We start from the raw sequence: 18,093 nt of genomic DNA on the forward strand, positions 1-18,093 counted from the left end.
CCCCTTGTAAAATCCTGTCCTAAAGTATCCTGTTGCTTCACATCCCCTTTACGACCTGTGTCTTCAGGACTTCCTCCAAGATGAAAAGTTTTAACTCATTACACAGCAAACACTATGTACGTGTCCTCACTGGCGTGGCGTGTGGGCTGTGTCTGTGAAGGGCTTTGCGTCTGCAGTAGAGGGGGAGAGTAAGCAGAAAATGCCCATTACAGAAAGGAGAAACTGAGGCCCAGGGCACAGCCACACTTCCCCTGCAGCTACTGAGTTGAGCTCCGTGAACCCTTAGCCCTTGGCTACTGGGTGGAAGGAACTGAACTCCATCTTTGGTCCAATGAGGCCAGAAGGTGGCGCTGTAGAGTTGTGCCATAGTCAGCTCTGGTCCTGCTTAATTAAAAAGGGTAAGGCCTTGCATCCCCCAGCAGTGTATGAAAGAGCTCTGAGGGGTTAGAGAGATGGCCCAGTGGTTAAGAGCACTTGATGTTCTTGCAGAGGACCTGGGCTCAGCTCCCAGCACCTACGTGGCAGCTTACAGCTTACTTCTAAGGGAGTGCCCTCTTCTGACCTTCCTGGGTAACAAGCACACACATGCGTGCTTGCAGTCACAATGGTCATACACACAAAATAAGCTAAATGAAATAGAGAGGGGATGGGGAGAGGATGTGTTCCTGTATGCGTGCGTACATGTGTGTTTGAGCCATAGGGCCAGAGTTCAAGTCCTGCCCCTGCCACCTCCTTGAGTGAGTGTGCATACCTTTTAGGCACTTTACTGGTAGTTCCTGTTAGCCTTGCCAGGCCCTCTATTGTAGCATTCCACGGAGGAGCTCAGTAGGAGCTGGGACCTGGATGTAAGAATATCAGGTGACAGATTCACCACTCAGTCCATGTTCCTTATGAAGTGGGACCAGGATCCCTGTGTCCTACAGTGGTCATGAGACAATGGCACCAGTCTCTTCCTACTATAGCTGAGTGGGTGGTGGCTGACGCTGCCTCATAGCTTCCCTGGCCTCCAGACGGCTTGGATGCCCTAGTGGTACTTGGCAGGCAGCACTAGATGTGCTCACTTGGAGTAACCAATCCAGATTGAGGCTGTGGTCCCTCCCTGCAGTAGGCATTAGGAGCTAAGAGAGCCAAGGTGTTCTTAGGCTGACAAGAGAAAGCTTGGTTGCTGTAGGGGAAGAGAGACTGGACCACGATGCTCCTCCCTTCTCCAGAGAAGCCCCACTTCCTCTCTCTCTGACCCAGACCCCTCAAGGTAGATGGCGATTGTATCATGAGAAAGGGGGAGGCTAGGAACTGACCATGGCATATCCACACATAGGGACCAGACAGAGGACCCCGGAGGGGTTCAGAGATACCCTTATCCAGTCACACAGACAGGGAGCAACCGGGGACCCAGCAGAGTTAGGCAGACATGCCCCTGCTGCATGAACAGTCACACTCAGGGGCACACATGGCCACACGTGTGTGCACATTTGTATTCACCTTCCATGAGCCCAGATGAGAGACACTGTCCAGTGTGGGTTTCATCTGCACTAGAGGAGCTTGTCTGTCATATGGCACTGAGGCTGTCACCCCCATTCAGGGACACACCCTGTTATGTGCTCACTGAGGAAGACTGTGTGGGACCTGGGTGGATACCAGAGAGACAGGAGCAAGAGAAGATGTAGCAGATAACGTTGGGGCAGACCAGCTGTGACAAGGGCCCACCGGGCCTTGAGAACACCAGCCTCCAAAGGGGGAGAAAAGGCATTTATTCTCACCAGATCTGAGTGACTGTGACCTGAGTGACACAGATCCAGCTTGTCCCAATTAATATGTCCCAATATGGAAGTGGCTACATGAAGTTTTTTTTAAGATTTACTTATTTTATGTATGTGAGTGAGTATGCTGTCTCTATCTTCAGATACAGGAGAAGAGGGCATCAAATCCCTTAACAGAACCAGGATGTGGTTGCTGGGAATTGAACTCAGGACCTCTGGATGAGCAGTCAGTGCTCTTAACCACTGAGCCATCTCTCCAGCCTGGCTACACGAATTTTTAAGGAGCCATAAAACAAGGCATTTTTTACACACATTGATCAAGACAATGGGTAGGCATTAGCTAGGCAGGGAAGTCTGCAACAGGCCTCAGATGCTGTCTGATGACGTTCTAACCCTCACTTGGTGGAAGCTGATAAACCCATACAAGCTTTTACCCGATGGCTAAAGGGACAGTAGATGAGTCAGAGAGGTGGGTAAACCAATGCCTATCAAGGGGAGTGGATTAGCCCAAGATAATGTCGTTCTGGGTGTGTAGCTCTCTAAACATCCACAGTATCCCAGTGTAAACCAGTCTGTCAAGCATGGATCTTCAACGTGTGTGTGTGTGTGTGTGTGTGTGTGTGTGTGTGTGTGAGAGAGAGAGAGAGAGAGAGAGAGAGAGAGTTCTGGGCACTTCAGTTCACACGACGTGGGTTGGGTTTACCTCCTGAGCCCCTTATACAGGTTGGGACACTTTGAAAACCTCACAGTTAAGCAGCCATGTCCAGGATTCTTCATGAGCAGGGCAGGTGAGGGACGTTTACCAGCTATGGCTGCTCATTTCATACCCTGCTTTGAATGTTGCAGTCTCCCATTGAGATTTGTGTCCTGTGCCCCTCCCCATCCCCTGCCCTTGTGCTGCTGACCGCCTCTTCTCTGCAGGTGCCTGTGCTGAAGCCCATGGACCTGATGGTGGAGGTGAGCCCAAGAAGGACCTTTGCCAATGGCCACACCTACCACATCAACTCCATCTCCGTCAACAGCGACTGTGAGACGTACATGTCAGCGGACGACCTACGCATCAACCTCTGGCATCTGGCCATCACTGATCGGAGCTTCAGTATCCTTGGCCTTGACCTGGGGGCGAGGGGAAGTGGCTTCAGGGTGTTATGTAAGCACACTGGCTTGGGGGGGGGGGTGTTTGTCCTCGACTGCTCCCTTACTGAAGAACCTGTCTCATCTCCGGTGTAAAAGAGGATGAGTGTGTGATCGCAAATTGTCTATTTATGATCACCCTAAAGACACAGTGGCAGTGATCTCCATCACCTTGAACTCTCTAAGAAACCAGGAAGGAGCAAGAGAGCTAGCAACAATGCGCCCTGGAGGAAAAAGGAAGGCTGACCAACCCCCAGGACAGTGACCTGGAGGTTACATCCCTGTGTGTTGGTCCAGTGTTGTGTCACTCAAGATGTAAAGTGACAACTGCAGTGTCAGAAGCTAGGGTTTCAGAAGCCAGGCAGAAATGGGGTCTTGGTGTCAGAATAAGTCAAGGACTGGGCACTGCCTCTCCTCCAGCCTGCTTAGGAAGGAGCTACTTCCAGGACATTGAGCATAGTGAGCTGGGGAAGGTCAGGGCCGACCCAGGGTGGGCAGGCTGCTACTGTGTCACTGTACAGCTGTACTGAGTGAAGTTTCATGTGTTGGGCTCTCAGTGAGGTAGGCACTGTCACTGAAAGAAACTAGTGGGGAAACCCCCACTCAACTCCTGATTCGGCGTGCACCCAGGAATCAGGAACAGAACAGAACACCTTGAAGTAGTTTAATGGCGGAGCTCCGGGTCGAAACATATCTCACGCAGGAGCCAGTGGATTCGACCACGAGGCTTGGAAGCTAGGGGTTTTTATAGAAAAGGGGCTGGGACTGGGGGAGGAATTGGCACAGTTTCACATGATTGGTTCATTTAAACATCAGCAGCCTGTTTAACACTTAACTTAGGTCAGAAGGGCAGGATATAGGGAGGCGCTGGGCCAGTCGGCAAGTCCTTCTCTTTATCTCTCTTTATCTTTATGGCCAAGCAGCCTCAGGAATGTCTTAACATTGGGCCTGCCTGGGCATGTCCTGGCCTGTTCTGCTATGTTCTCAGCCCCAGGTTTCAAAGCTCAAACACAACTTTTTGGGCTATTTGACATAAATTACATGAATCACAGGTCTCAAGTTTTATTTTCTTTCCTCACCAGCCCCTTGAAGATCTCAGTAAGGGACCTGAGTCATGGAGCCAAGCTTGGATCTCCTGGGAGAGAGTGGGGGAGGGCAGGGAAGGGCCTAGCTAGGACAGGATACAGACAGTAAGAAATGTTATGTTGGCCTTGTTGACTTGGGTTGTGTTGTAACTGTCTCTGGACCTAGGTGGCCACAGGACGTTAGGACACGTTAGTTGTGAAGAGGGAAAGAGAGTCGATCACCCCAACAGTGAGCCTCCTCCCTGTGTCACTGGCTCCTCCTCCCATCTGGAATATGAGAATTACGCTCACCCATGGCATTCACCAGCAGGTGTTTATCAAGCACCCACTGTGTGCCAGACCAGATGACATGCTTGACGCTGGCACTAGGCATGCAAAGGCCAGACGTGTGGGAGTGCTTAGTGACCAGTGCTGGGGTCTTAGGGACAGGCCAGTGTGTGCTGAGCACGTTTTTCATCCACCTCTGCTGTAGGCCATAGGCAGCAGGTGGGCAAGCCAAGGCAGGCCTGTGCTGGGTGAATCTGTGGGCCTGGAGCAGAGGGTATGTGTGACAGTGAGTGGGATTGTTGATCTCTGGGAATCTGTGCTGGAGAGGGAGAGAGAGGGAGAGGGAGAGAGAGGGAGAGGGAGAGGGAAGAGAGAGAGAGAGAGAGAGAGAGAGAGAGAGAGAGAGATGAAAAGAATGCGTATCAGTGGACCAGTGGCCTGTGGGGACTAGGGGGACTAACTCGACTATTCTTGAACTTTGCCCAAGTAATGTGTAGCTCCAGTTGTGTCAAAGTGACTTATATGCTGGTAACAAGAGATACCTAGCTTGTCCACTGGAGGAAGGGGTGTGTGTCACATGCTGAAAACCGGGAAGTGGCTTAGGGAGAACCAGGACTTGAAGCAGCTTCCTGTCTGATCGACGGGTTAATCAGGGAGCCGTGTTGCCTCCCTATGGCCTGCTGGTGCCTCAGGCCACAGTTCTGAGATTCAGACACCTGGAACAGAGCTCTGGGCTCGTTCCCTGGAGGCGAGCCTCCCTTGGACTCTGGGCCGCAGGTGTTCCCAGGATCTGATGGCAGCTGGGTAATTGGAGAAGTCTCACTTCTGGCCTGGGTGGGGCCAGAAGAAAGGGGTGTGTGTGTGTGTGTGTGTGTGGCCAGAAGAAAGGGGTGTGTGTGTGTGTGTGTGTGTGTGTGTGTGTGTGTGCTCGCTCATGCTGAGTGCTGGGACCTGGGCTGGATCTGGACCAGAAGAAAGGTGTGTGTGTGTGTGTGTGTGTGTGTGTGTGTGTGTGTGTGTGTGTGTGTGTGTGCTCGCTCATGCTGAGTGCTGGGACCTGGGCTGGATCTGGACCAGGGTCTCACAGCCCCTTCCTATCTTGCTCTTGTTAGCCTCTGCCTAAAGTTCTCAGTGGCCCTTCGGCTTCTGAGACCCTGCTCTGTGCTCCTCAGTGGTGGCCTATGATCCTTGGTAACGCTTTCCTCGTCCCCTCCCCCAGCTCTGAGACTTGCCTGTCCTTCGTGGACCCAGTGGGGTGTGCTCCCTTCTCTGCTGACTGCCCTCTTACCCTTGGCCCACAAGCCTCTGCCCACAGTCCCATGGGCCATCCCCACGTGTCCTTGCCATGCCTCTCCTGGGCTGGCAGGACCCCTCTTGGGCCCCAGCTCCTCTGTTCTCTGCCTATACAGGGTTTTCTATAACTGCCCCTCTGCCCACACTCTTTTTGGAACCCAGGATAAGACCTCCCCTGTGTCCCTGGCATGCCACAGCCCAGGGCAGAGTTACTGGGAACACTTAGATACAAAGCAAGCAAGTGACTTAAGAGTGTGGAAGCTTGCATGTAGATCCAGAAGAGCCACTTTCCTGACTGTCTGAGACCAAGGTGACTCAAACCCTAACCCTAAGAGCTGGAGGTCAGCCTGCGTCTGCGTCTGGGAGCCTGGATTCTCCTTTTGCTTCTCCTGTGGATATCAGCTTTCAGGGAGGCAGGATGAACAAAACCAAGTTCCTCTCAGGCCCAGAAGCAGCCCGGCCAGTGCACCAGGCCTCTGCTCCTTGATGGAAGTTTTCCCTCAACCCCACTCAACACATTTAAACCACCTCATATCTCACAACACTACCACTTGAGGTACTGGTGCGTGGTGCCAGCGACTTTAGGGTTAGCTGTCTGTGACATCAAGGTATTAGGTAGCACAGGGGACCTCAGCTGTATTTTTTAGCAATTGAAGGATTTTTAAGGATGGTGTTGACCTTTTTTCTCCCCCTGGGCGGTTTCTTATGCCAGAAGCTAGTGTGACAGCAAGCGTTGGTCTACAGCCCATTTCTCATTTGTATCTCTGGAGCAGTCCTGCAAGGAGCTTGGAGTGGTGGTGTTGGGCTAGCTCAGGACCTAGAACAGCATCTGTCTCCGACTTACTCAATGAGCCACCTTGGCTGCTCATCTCCATTCGCTGGAGATGGGCCTGTGTGGCAGGTGATGAGAGTGGAGTGGCCACTGGGTACAGTAACAGTTGCCATTTAGATACACCAACCTCACCAGCTCAGGACACTGAAGCCTCTCATGGCTGCCCCACGGTACCACTGTGCAGAGGCAAAGATGTGCCTGTTCAGAACTGTCATCCGGGGCTTACTGGATACGTGGGACTGAAGGATTGAAGCCAAGGACAAAAGTCTGCACCCCTGGGTCCTGGTTCAGTTCTGCTGTTCCCCGAGGCTCGATGTGTTCCTTCATTTAACAGTGTGGGGCATTTGCTAAGGTGTGGGGATGCAGGCAAGCGTTTGCCAGGACTTGCAAGAGCAGCACATAGGTTGTCTACTGCACAAAGGAGTTGGTGAGTGGGGACAGAAATCTCAGCCCAGCATCCAGAGGACAGACTTACAAATGCTTCACAGAAGTCAATCAGATGCCTGGCACAGGGACTCAAGATTCTGCTACCACAGCGCCACGACCCCGGTTACTGTGTTTAGCCCTGTCAAGGATCTCAGGACAAGGTTGATCTGCAGTCAGTGTGTTCTGGAGCTGTTACATTAAATCTAAGCCACAAAGGTCTGGTGTGGCGGTGTCCTTGACTGCAGAGGTATGAGGGCACTGACACAACGTGCCAGCAGAGGCTAGGTGAGGACACAGGCACAGAGTGGTGACCTCATGGAAACACTAGTGGTAGGCCTTGGGGAGGGGGCTCCTGTCCTGTTCTTGGACTTCTAGCTTCCAGAGCTCTGAAAACCAGGTGCCCGAGGCTTCACCCACTCACCTCTGGCATTGTGCTGTGGCAGTCAGGAGCCGTGTCTAGGATTTCACATGCTGAGCTTTGAGTGTCCCCAGCTCGTTTGCAGCCAGGTCATCTTCCGGAGAAAAAGCCATTCTTTTTTTAGATCATCTCTATGTGAGGAAGGCCTTGGGGGCTCTCCACACAGGAGGCCGTTCTGCTGGGTTCTGGCAGAGCTGCCTCTTGCTTCACTCTAGTCGCTACTTGGTTGCCATGACAACATCTTCTGGTCTGGAGAGCAGGCTCCTGGGAAGGCATGTGGATGAGCCTCATGCTTTGCCTGATGCAGCCTGTGAAACTCAGAGCTTCCACATTCTCTCTCATGAAACCTCTCTTTGCACTTATCTACTTTGGTGAGTGACAAGCCATAGCCACACAGTGTCAGGCCCCTTGGGGTACAAAGGCTGCTGGAAGGCCTGTCCTGCCGAGATGTTTGGAAGCCAGCTCCTTCCTCCACAGCGCACATGTGGTTCTCGGTGTGTCCCTACTCACCCCGGCCTCCTCATTTTCTTCAGGGATGGGCTCTGTGCTGCCTAATGACCAGGCTACTGCTGTGTCTGGAGGCTCAGTTCATTGTTGCATCGTTATTGGCATGTCTGCTGCTGTCTCCACGAATGCCCATGTGATAGGGGTTGGTACCGGTTCTCTGCTGTCTGTGCCCGCTACTCCATCTCACAGTCCAGACGGAGAGAATGGTTAGCCGGGAATCCCCTGTGAAGAAGTGGCCCTCCGTCCCCACCACTTCTGATGCTGAGACTCAGTGAATGAAAGCCATGGGACACACACAGCCTGTCCTCTCCACAGCTTATCAGTCCAAGGTGATAGCTTGACTCCAGCTGGCCTTCAGGAGATCAGGCAATGCCCTTGGCCACAGGAATGATTGACAGGCTATAAAAGTCCCTACAGCGTGACAATGCCGCAGAGGTCTATGCGGCTCACGTTTCCCATGTCCTTGATAGAGAAGACCGCAGATGGCACTCTAGGGCCAAACACAGCCTGGCTCTGCAGTAGCTTGGCCTTGTCATCGGTCTCACCCGACTGGGGTGTGCCAGAGTGTAGAGCTCCACCTGTCTTTCAGAGCTGTAGCTGGCAGTTTCTCCTCTCTCATCTCTTCTGGTCCCCATCACTAAGTCAGTCAGTGTGTGTCTTTCTCACACTCCCCAGCCCCTGCACCACTCTTCTCTGTGTGTCCAATAAAGACACTTGCGTTGGACTCCAGGTCACCGGTCACTGGGGGATGACAGTACTGATATCTCAGCATCCTCTCGTAATTATAAATTGTGTTGCTGTCCGCATTTTCTAGTCTCTGAGGCTCACAACCTTAGAGGTGCACCTCAGCTCATGGCCACCTGGCCACCCCTTGAAAGGAACCATTACTTTCCAATCTCAGCAAGCCTCTGTTTTACATATGGGGAAACTGAGGCTGGGAAGAACGGGTGGTGTATGATGTTCCTATGTGGTATAGCACATGATGTTCCTATGTGGTATAGCACAGTCTAGAATGCTAAGATCGGACACATAGCCCAGTTAACTTCCCATCTGATCTTCTAAAGCCACCCAGAGGGGTCATAGTTGAGGGTTTCTGGAAGTCCCCACTGGCGTGGCATGCAAGGAGAGGTGGTTCAGTGTGTTGGCCCCGTGCGTCCCTCCCACGGCCATGCCCTTGTCAGGTAAGCCCTTCAAGCCCCTGTTTTAGGATGGATTCAGTGAAATCTAGTGGGGCAACTTGTGATGCTTAATCCTGATTCTACTTGACTGGATTTACAATCACTGTGGAAACTGATCCCTGAGCAAATCTATGAGGGGTAACCTAGATTGACTTAATTAAGATGACATCACTCTATGGTCCTGGAATGAATAACAAGGAGAAAGTCAGAATCAATCTCTCTCTCTCTCTCTCTCTCTCTCTCTCTCCCTCCCTCCCTCCCTCCCTCCCTCCCTCCCTCCCTCCCTCCATCCCTCCCTCCTCCCCCTTTCCCTCCCCTCCTCGTCTCCCTCTTCCTCCCCTCCATTTCCTTGCTGGCTGTGTGTGCATTGTCTTCCTTGCTCTCATACTTCCTGCCCTGCTGGACTGCCCTCCATCTTTCTCTCTCTTTCCCTCCCCTCCTCTCTCTCTTTTTGAGATTGGGTCTCACTATGTATCCCTGGACGGCCTGGAACTCATTGTGTAGACCAAGCTGACTTCAAACTAGCAGAGCCTGCATCTGTCTCCTGAGTGCTGGGATTAAGTACATGCTCCACCAAGCTTAATCCTACCCTTCCTCTCTGAAGATGCTTTTGCCAGGCATTTTGTTGAAGCAATGAGGGAAGTACGTCATACACAGACCCTCTCAGTACTTCCATCCCAACTTCCATCCCAACGGCACCTGACAACAGCCAGGCAGTGGCATTAGCTAGTCCCTGAGCCCTGTACCCATGTGCTTAGCTGTGTGCCCACAGCCTGTAGGGCAGGCACTGACCGGTCCCTAGGCTCTATGACCATGTGCCTGGCTGGACGCCCATAGCCTATATAGGATTCCGTTCTACTCTGCAGGCAGAGAGGTGTGACTCCAGGCCACAGAACCCTCTCTGTTCCCATCTAGCCCAGGGAAACCATAGCCCAGCATCCCTGCATTCCAGGTCCTGGGGTCTCCAAGGCATATGTCAGAGCTGAGTGTGGGGCTGCCTCTGATTAGAGAACGTTCCCTCACTGGAGAGTCTTGATAATGTCGGGAGAAGGGGAAAGGATGCTGGGGTAATAAACCCGTACACACGGTCCAGACGTAGAAGGACAGAGATGTGAAATCATTCACTAAGAGTGCCCGTGGCCCAGCATGCAATGGGAGTATCTACTCACCATCTTCTGAGTCCCCGTGACCGCATCCCCTGATGGGTGGAAGGAGTCATTTTGACTCACATTTTGAGTCCTAGGCAGGGAAGACATGGTGAGGCAACACAGTTTATGGCCATGAGAGGGTATGCCAGAACCTGCTTGTATTAGGGTGGCCCAGGAGACAGGAGTAAGGCTGGAACAAAGAGCAGGTGTTAGCTTTAAAGGCCCACCCCTAGGGGCCCCCTTCTAAAAGTCCTGTGGACTTCCAAAATAGCAGGAACTAGAGGGCAAGCATCCAGCATCTACGCCTGTAGGTGCCACGGACTGGGCCCAGTCAGCCCCCCTCAATCCGTGAGAATCAGGGGTTTGGACAGATGGACATAGAGTTGGCAAGAATTGACAGACAAACGCAGACACAAGAGAGTGTGTTGAATCTGAATGTGTTTTGTCAAATCAAGCATCAAACTTTTTATACAGAAGAAAATAGGGAAGTTAGGTGATACACGGACCAGGTACCAAGAGGTTACCAGGTTACCAGATTCTTAAATAAAACAGAGGAATGCAAACATGAAAGACTGGCAGGAACCAGCTGGGATCAAAAGCAGCCCCACCCAAGGTCAGTTTAATCTTAGAAGTCAGGGGCAAGGGCTTCTTGCCCTTGCCATAGTTCCTATTCTAGTCTATTGTATAGTCCACCTTCCCCCTAGGCCATTATAAATTCTTGTGTATGGGTGTAACTCAGCTATCTATAGTTCTAAGTATCTACTCTGGTTCCTCTCTAGACCACAACCTTCCTTATTCCTAGATAATGGTAAATTCCTGTGAAGGGCAGTGACTTAGCTATCCATGCCCAGGGTCGGCTCAAGGACTGACTGCCTAGGATTGGTGAAGAATCTAACTTAGCTATATGTCAAAAATTCAATCCTTAGAGGCACTTATACTAAATCAATATTAAGGGAAAGCACACAGATCCGTTTACCAACTAAAGCAAGGACATTGGAGCATTCATTATACAGGATGCCACGGTTCCAGGAGACTAAGTTTCCGTGAACTTTTTGTCTCAGGACAGTGCCCAAGTTTTTGGGGCCTGTCGCGTGTCACTACTGGAGTGGATGTAGCATGTAGGGGACAGCTTACCGTGTGCCCCACTGAGCACATTAAGCATGCCTTCTGCTTGACTTCTGAGAGGAAGGTGGGCTCTTGGGAAAGTTCCTTGGTGACTGCAGGGCTGGGCAGCTGTCTAGCACCCTGTTGTAAGAGGCTGTGGGCTCAGCTCTGTGGGGCAGGGGACAGGCACTGGGAAGAGGCACTGGTCAGCAGTCTTCCATGTGAATCTGGCTGGGGGGACTAGGGACTGGGGTGTTCATTTGGTGTGTGTGTGGGGGTGTCTTACCACCAGAGAAGCCACGCAGACCTGGCTGAGTTTATCATGGGCCTTATGGAAAGGCAAGAGCAAGGGTACCCTTACTCACTGTTTCCTTGACCTCGCCAACCCAGACATTGTAGACATCAAGCCAGCCAACATGGAGGACCTCACGGAGGTGATCACAGCATCCGAGTTCCATCCGCACCACTGCAACCTCTTCGTCTACAGCAGCAGCAAGGGCTCCCTGCGGCTCTGTGACATGCGGGCAGCTGCCTTGTGCGACAAGCACTCCAAGCGTAAGTCTCTGTGCTAGGTATATTGGGACTGGCAAGTGGGTGCACTACTGTGGCACATGCACAAGGGTGATGGGGTCTGTTCTAGCCATTCTCCGTTCTCCAAAGCACCCTGTGAGTTCCTTGGAGGCAGGGTGTATGTAATGCTCACTTCCTGTTCCAGAGGGCATCTGTGAGGGCCAGGAATGGAGACTAAAACAGCAGCAGCCATTTCTGAAACCCCTGGCAATGCCTGCCATACTCTGCCTGTCTCGCATGATGGTCCCATCCCTCCAAGGTAGCTACTGTAAACAGAGAGGAAACTGAGGGCCCAGGGATGGGCCTGAAGCTTCATACTGTGGCTCTAGGTACCAGAAGCCCTTTAGGGTCTGCCTTCCCCATTATACTCAGGCAGGAGGGTAGGGCTATATCTCTCTGATCTACCACCCACCTGTCCCTAGTGCCTGTGACAAGATCTGCAAACAGTTGTGAATGAATGAATGAATGAATGAATGATTCCAGTAAGCTCTAGAGGGGCTTTAGAGAAGTGGAGGTGTAGATAGTCCAGGCTTTTGAGTGATAGAGGCTTGCTTCTTTCTCCCCCAGAAGCCAGGTCCTGCCGGATAGTGGGGTCAGGCTGAGACTCCACTTCCTTTCTCATTCTTTGACCAAGTTCTGTCCCCGTGCCCCGCCTTGCAGTTCTCCTCCAGGCTTGTTCATATTCTATGTGTCAGGAGCATTTGGTAGGCCTCGTGGGTTCCTGTCGTGGAATAGTTAGGGCATGCCCATTCAGGGATGGGGTATTAAAGGGACAGGGATCATCTCGCTCATGTGTTACCCAGGAACAGGTACTCTAAAGGGTGAGTCATGAAGGCCTTAGAAGGATCAAATCATAGGGGCAAATGCTTCAAGTTGGAAGCCTTACCAAAGACGAGGTGGGCAGATGGGAAGGTTGGCAGGGGATCCATGAGCAGGGCAGGGCAGCTGGGGGAACCATCGTGGTTAAGGGGAAGCTGGATTTTATTCTAAGTATGGAGGGCAGCCTTCAGAGGATGGCATGCAGGGAGGTGATGATATTGATCGAAATGAAGAGCAAACATTAAAGAGGGAAGAGACAGCCAGGGAAGGAACCACATAGCCCCAAAGTGCACTCTAGAGGCAGAGCTATGGGCTCTACCTGGTAGGGTTGGATGGCCAGAGTGGCCATTGGGCATGTATGTTGGGAGGGATTGGGTCATATTCTAGCTGGGTGGAAGTGGAACGTACAGATCTGGGGTGGTGGGTGTGGGGCTCAGTACCGGGATCTTCACTGGACTCTGTGGGGTGTGGAACAGTCGGTGCACAGATGCTGGTGGTCAGGGTCTTAAGTGAGGTTGACACTAAGAGGGGTTATCAGCGTGGGATGATGTCACTGCTTTAGAGAGGGTGGCACCTGGGAGAACTGAGCTGATAAACGAGGCAGACTAAAGTCTCATGCACCAGTCAACTTTCCTCAGAACCCCAGGCACTTTATACTCTGAGGGTTATGACAGGGCACATTGGTAAAGTTCAGGTTTTATACCGTCACAAGGACAAGTCTCGCGTGACAAGAAGGTGTTTTTCCATGGAGGCACAAACATTTAATTGAATAACAGCAGCAGGCAGTAATGAATAATCCGAAGCAAATTCCTATCCGCTACACCTGGGAGGAGCACGCCTCCCGTCATGCCTGATATATGACTGATACATGTCCGTGTCTGTCACATGCCTGGTGAGGCTGGAGCCTCATAGGAGAGGTGGATCTCACTTTGCAGTGCCTCTCTCTGTTCATCCCATGTCTTCCTCATAGGCATGCAGTGTCCACAGGCTTGTGTCTGTGGTATATTGTGCCACTTGAAGGCTTCTGCAAGACTGAAGCATAGAAGGAGCTACCGCTGAAGGCTTTGGGTAGAGCCAGCAGTCCTCAGGGCTAGGTCTTTTCTGAGGGGTTCTCAGAGTCCTAGGAACTCACTTAGAAGCGTTGACTGCATCAGCCTGTCTGGGCCTCTCTGCAGGCCAGCGGTCCCGTGTGGAGACAGGCTGTATGGCACATGGCAGTCTACAGTTTGAGAGCATTTGCATGTGGGTACACAGGTGACTGTGGCCTGAGGTTTTCTCCTCCCGTGCTCTCTGCACTGTTGCTAGCATCCTTCTGCCTTCCTCTGAAGAACTGCAGGTCTCTTCCTTTTTCCTGAGGTTGGCATAGTAACCCGTCCCTTGAGGCCTTGTACAGGTTGTGTACATATGCCAGATATCCTTTTGATGGAAAGACATGCTTTTCTTTCTTTTTTCTTTGAACACAAGAATTTATTTTATATCTTTATATCTGTATCTGTGGGTTAGGTTATGTGCAAGTAAGTGTAATGCCCACAGAGGCCAGAAGGGGGCAGTATTCCTTGGAGCTGGGGTTGCAGGCAGTTGTGAGTCATGATGTGGGTGCTGGGAACCAACTTGGGACCTTCTGGAAGTGCAGTGGACACTTGGCCACTGAGCCATCTCTCTAGCCTCGTGGTTTTGTTTGTATCAGTGAGTAAAATTCTTTCTTTCTTTCTTTCTTTCTTTCTTTCTTTCTTCCTTCCTTCCTTCCTTCCTTCCTTCCTTCCTTCCTTCCCTCCCTCCCTCCCTCCCTCTCTTCCTCCCTCCCTTCTCTCTCTCTCCCTCCCTCCCTCCCTCCCTCCCTCCCTCCTTCCTTCCTTCCTTCCTTCCTTCCTTCCTTCTTTCAAATTAGTGTTTGTCATTGTTTCTTTTCCTGTTGCTATGGTAAGTACCCCAGCCAAAGCAACAAGGTAGAAAGGGTTTATTCTGACCCACAATTTGATATTTCTGTCCATTATGGTGGCTGAGTGAAAATGGAGGTATGTCTTCTCCTACGTATGCCTCGGGAGACATTTTTTATTGTGGATATGAGGGAGAGCACATCCAGGGCCATCTAGAAGAGTCTACACTGAACCAGGGGCCAAAAGAGGAGAGATAAAGAGAAGAGAGAGGGAACAAAGCAGAGGGGCCAAGAGAGGAAGGAGCTGAGAGAACCAAGGGCCAAGAGAACAGAGACACAGAGAGAAACAGACAACAGAAACCAAGAGATGGTATGCCAAAATGGCGGCGTTATATAGGAAAGAGAAGGTGGGGAAAGGTGTAAAGGTGGAGAGGTTTAGGACAGGGGCCAGAGGTGAGAAGAGAAGGTGAGAGGTGCAGGTGAGAGGAGCCCCTCACTGAGTGAGCCTGGAGCCAACACACTCTTTGGTATGCAAATAAAGGACCCGAGCCACTTGTCCCAGAATTCTTTGGGACAGTGGGGGAAGCCCGTGGCAGCAGAAACTTGAAGAGACTGGTCAAACTGCATCCACGATCAGGAAGCAAAGAGAGAAATGTTGGCGTTCAGTTAGCTTTTTCTTTCTTCTGCAGTCCAGGGCTGTAACGTTTAACTTCCTTGGATTCTTTTCCTCTTTGACAAATCACACATTAAAAAATGTCCTCTGTTCTGTTTTACTGTGGCCCTTACACATGCAGGAAACAGTCATGCCGTCTCCTAATGCTCTTCTGTCTTAGAATGTCCTCCACCAAACAAATTAATCCATGACCTTTGAACTTTAAACGCGAGACTTTTACACATGAAGCTAGCTAGATTCTCTCCTAGAATCTGTAGAAGTTACGTCTGGTTCATCCAGCTCCATGTTCCTTCCCAGAAATAAGACTCAGACTCAAAATAAATATTTACAAATACCTTGGCTATATAGCTAGGCTCTTCTTCTCTGAGTAGATCATAACTAAAATAATCCATTTATTCTAATCTACATTCTGCTACATGGCTGGCTACCTGTGCACAGGTACCACCTTCCTGAGCAAATCTCCCACCCTGCCTCTATCCCAGAATCCTCTCTGCCTTCCGATGTCCCACCTTCTATTCTACCCTTTCCTACAGGCCATAGGTTTTTAAATTGACAGGTGATGCATCCGTACAATGCACAAGCTATTTTCTCCTAAGAATCTACATGCATGGTCCACAACCCCGCCCCAGATAGAGCCCTTGTCGTCTCCAATGAGTAGGGTCTCCACTGTCCAAATTTCTGTCAGCATTCTTGTCTTCCAAGCTCCCACCAGTATAGCTTAAGCTCTGCCTACAGCATTCAAGGCTGTTCTGCCTCAAACCTCCAGACTCCTCCGTATTTCTCCTTTGAATCTGTTCTAAAGGCCTGAAAGACTAGTGGTCAGGCTTATCACAGCAGCACCCCCACTCTCTGGTACCAATTTTTTCTGAATTGTATATGTGTCATGTTTCTGTAATAAAAGCAACTTAAGGGAGAGAAGGTTAGTTTTGGCTCATGGTTCAAGGTTGCCGTCCATCATGGCAGGGAGCATGACACCAGGAACTTGAGATACGGGACTGTTTTACACCTGCACTCAGACAGCAGAGACTTGAGGGCTGCTGGTCAGCTTGCTTTCTCCTTTTTCTGCAGCTCAGGATTCAAGCTCAGAGAATGGTGCCACCCACTTTTAGGGCGTGTCTTCCAGTCTCAGCTAACCTAATGAAGATATCTCCCAGAAGCTAACCCAAGCAGCCAGTTTCTTACAAGTGTGTCATGCTGAGAGTATTAACCATTACAGTGCTTCATACACGTTTTCTATTGGAGTTAAGTCTATAATTTAGATTTTTCTGGAATTTTTTTCTCCGCCTCTAAATAGCCTGTGTAGAACCAGTCCCTACCTGCTTGCCTCCCGACCCCAGACCAGATGGAACCCTAGCCAGGAGCATGCTTGCTAAGCACTCTGACACCAACCATGCCCTCTGCTATGACATCTTATGCTTTGATGTGCTGCTACACAGGCCACTGCCTCTGTCATTGGCCATGTGTGGCTCAACCACAGTATGCATTCTTGGCTGTCATGAGGTTCCCAGGGCCAGAGCCTGTGATGTTCCTCATCAGCCATGATCGTTATTCCAGCTGCACTTGTGTAAAAAGCCTGCAGCTTTCACTAGTCCTTTGCCTCCCACTCCTCTGTTTGAAAAAGCCAGGGTGTGGCTGTCAGAGACTCCCCCAGGGCCCCGCCCACAGCATCCTTTCCTAATAAGATGACACTGCAACTTCCTTCTCACCGAATAAGAAGCACAGTGGAGTCCTGTGTGCGCTCATGCCTGCACTGAGCAGGGGAGGAGGCTGAGGGTCAAAGGAGTACAGTAGTTCCTTAGACCTGTCTGAACCAGACAGGGCTCGGGTGTACTGGCTCTCCTGTATTCCCAGCCGTGGCTTCAGCTCTCCCACAAACACTAGAAATGCAGGTTGTTGTCTGCTAGGCATTGTGGCAGGGTAACCATAGAAACAGCCATTCACGACTCCTCAAAATAGACAGTGATTTCTGCTTTTGATAGCAGAGTCTGCAAGACGTGCTAACAGCTGCTGAGCTGTTCAAGGCTAGCAAACCATTCACTCCTCAGAGTCTCCCAAGATGGAGCCATGAGCGCTCCTTTCTTGGCATTTTGCTCTTCCTCAGCCTCCTCACCATGTTGCCCTGGAGCCTCAAGAGAGCACTCTTCTCTTGGACTTAAAACAACATGTGTGCTTTGAGCAGTTGTGGGGGCTGGAGATCTACTCAGGGTGTGGCCAGGGCTAACTATGATGGAGGCTTTAGGAGCAGCTGTTGCCCTGTCCTTCCCAGCTGCTAAAGCTACCACACCTTGGCTACCACAGCCCCTAGACAGCCAGCACAAATCCCCATCCTGTCCCAAGGTTCTTCATACCAGTGTGGCGGGAAGAGGCCTCTCTGACAGTAAGCTTGGGAGTGAGGCTCAGAGCTTCCCCAGATAAGCTCTTTGTGGGCTTCAGTATAAGGGATAGTGTGGCAGAGAAGATGGAGGGCTCTGAGACTCAGAAATGGGGGCCAGAGCATGTCAGTTCTTCATGGGCCACAACTCAGGACACATTTCACTTTGTCTCTTGGGGATTGGTTGTGTGAGGCTGAGCATGGAATGAACACTCAGTGAGCATTATTGAATCCAGTTTATTAGCCCTTTTATCTCTGCTGGCCTGGGCCACTATTGGGGGCTTTATATGCCCAGAGAGGAAAGATCTGTCCAGAGCCTCTTGGGAGCTGTGGCCAACCCTCTTCTTCCAATGAGGCAATGGGCGGGGCTGTCACTCAATGGTTTCTTGTGGTTGGCTCTACTGAGATGCTTAGGTGGTAACTGACTGCTAGCACCCCCCACTTCCCCTCCCCCCAACTTCCCACAGAGCTCAGGGAGTTAATGCCAGCCCAAAGCAGTTCTAGCCACTGGGGTGTGATTAGCCACAGGTGTCCAATGCACATTCACAAAAGCAGCTCCTGGCCCGAAGACGCAGGACCCGTTAGTACCAGAACCACATCAGGGTCTGGCCTAGAAGATGCTTTCAGGCTTG

General features: G+C 51.2%; 1 protein-coding gene and 1 long non-coding RNA gene across 4 annotated transcripts in view; both read left to right on the forward strand.

The window, feature by feature from the left end:
- Positions 1–18,093, forward strand: part of Ppp2r2c (protein phosphatase 2, regulatory subunit B, gamma) — an 88,233-nt gene that overhangs the window by 61,709 nt on the left and 8,431 nt on the right. For all 3 annotated transcript variants that reach the window (XM_006503971.3, NM_001360003.1, NM_172994.3), the window contains 2 exons: positions 2,682–2,859; positions 11,543–11,707. In XM_006503971.3, coding sequence (XP_006504034.1) covers positions 2,682–2,859; positions 11,543–11,707 — 343 coding nt within the window. The remainder of the gene's footprint in view (positions 1–2,681; positions 2,860–11,542; positions 11,708–18,093) is intronic.
- Gm52813 lies at positions 11,716–16,322 on the forward strand. Its single transcript, XR_003955899.1, has 2 exons — positions 11,716–12,634; positions 12,735–16,322. It is a non-coding gene; the product is annotated as a predicted gene, 52813 (long non-coding RNA).

This window comes from Mus musculus, chromosome 5 (genome assembly GCF_000001635.26).
Source record: "Mus musculus strain C57BL/6J chromosome 5, GRCm38.p6 C57BL/6J".
Lineage (NCBI taxonomy): Eukaryota > Metazoa > Chordata > Mammalia > Rodentia > Muridae > Mus > Mus musculus.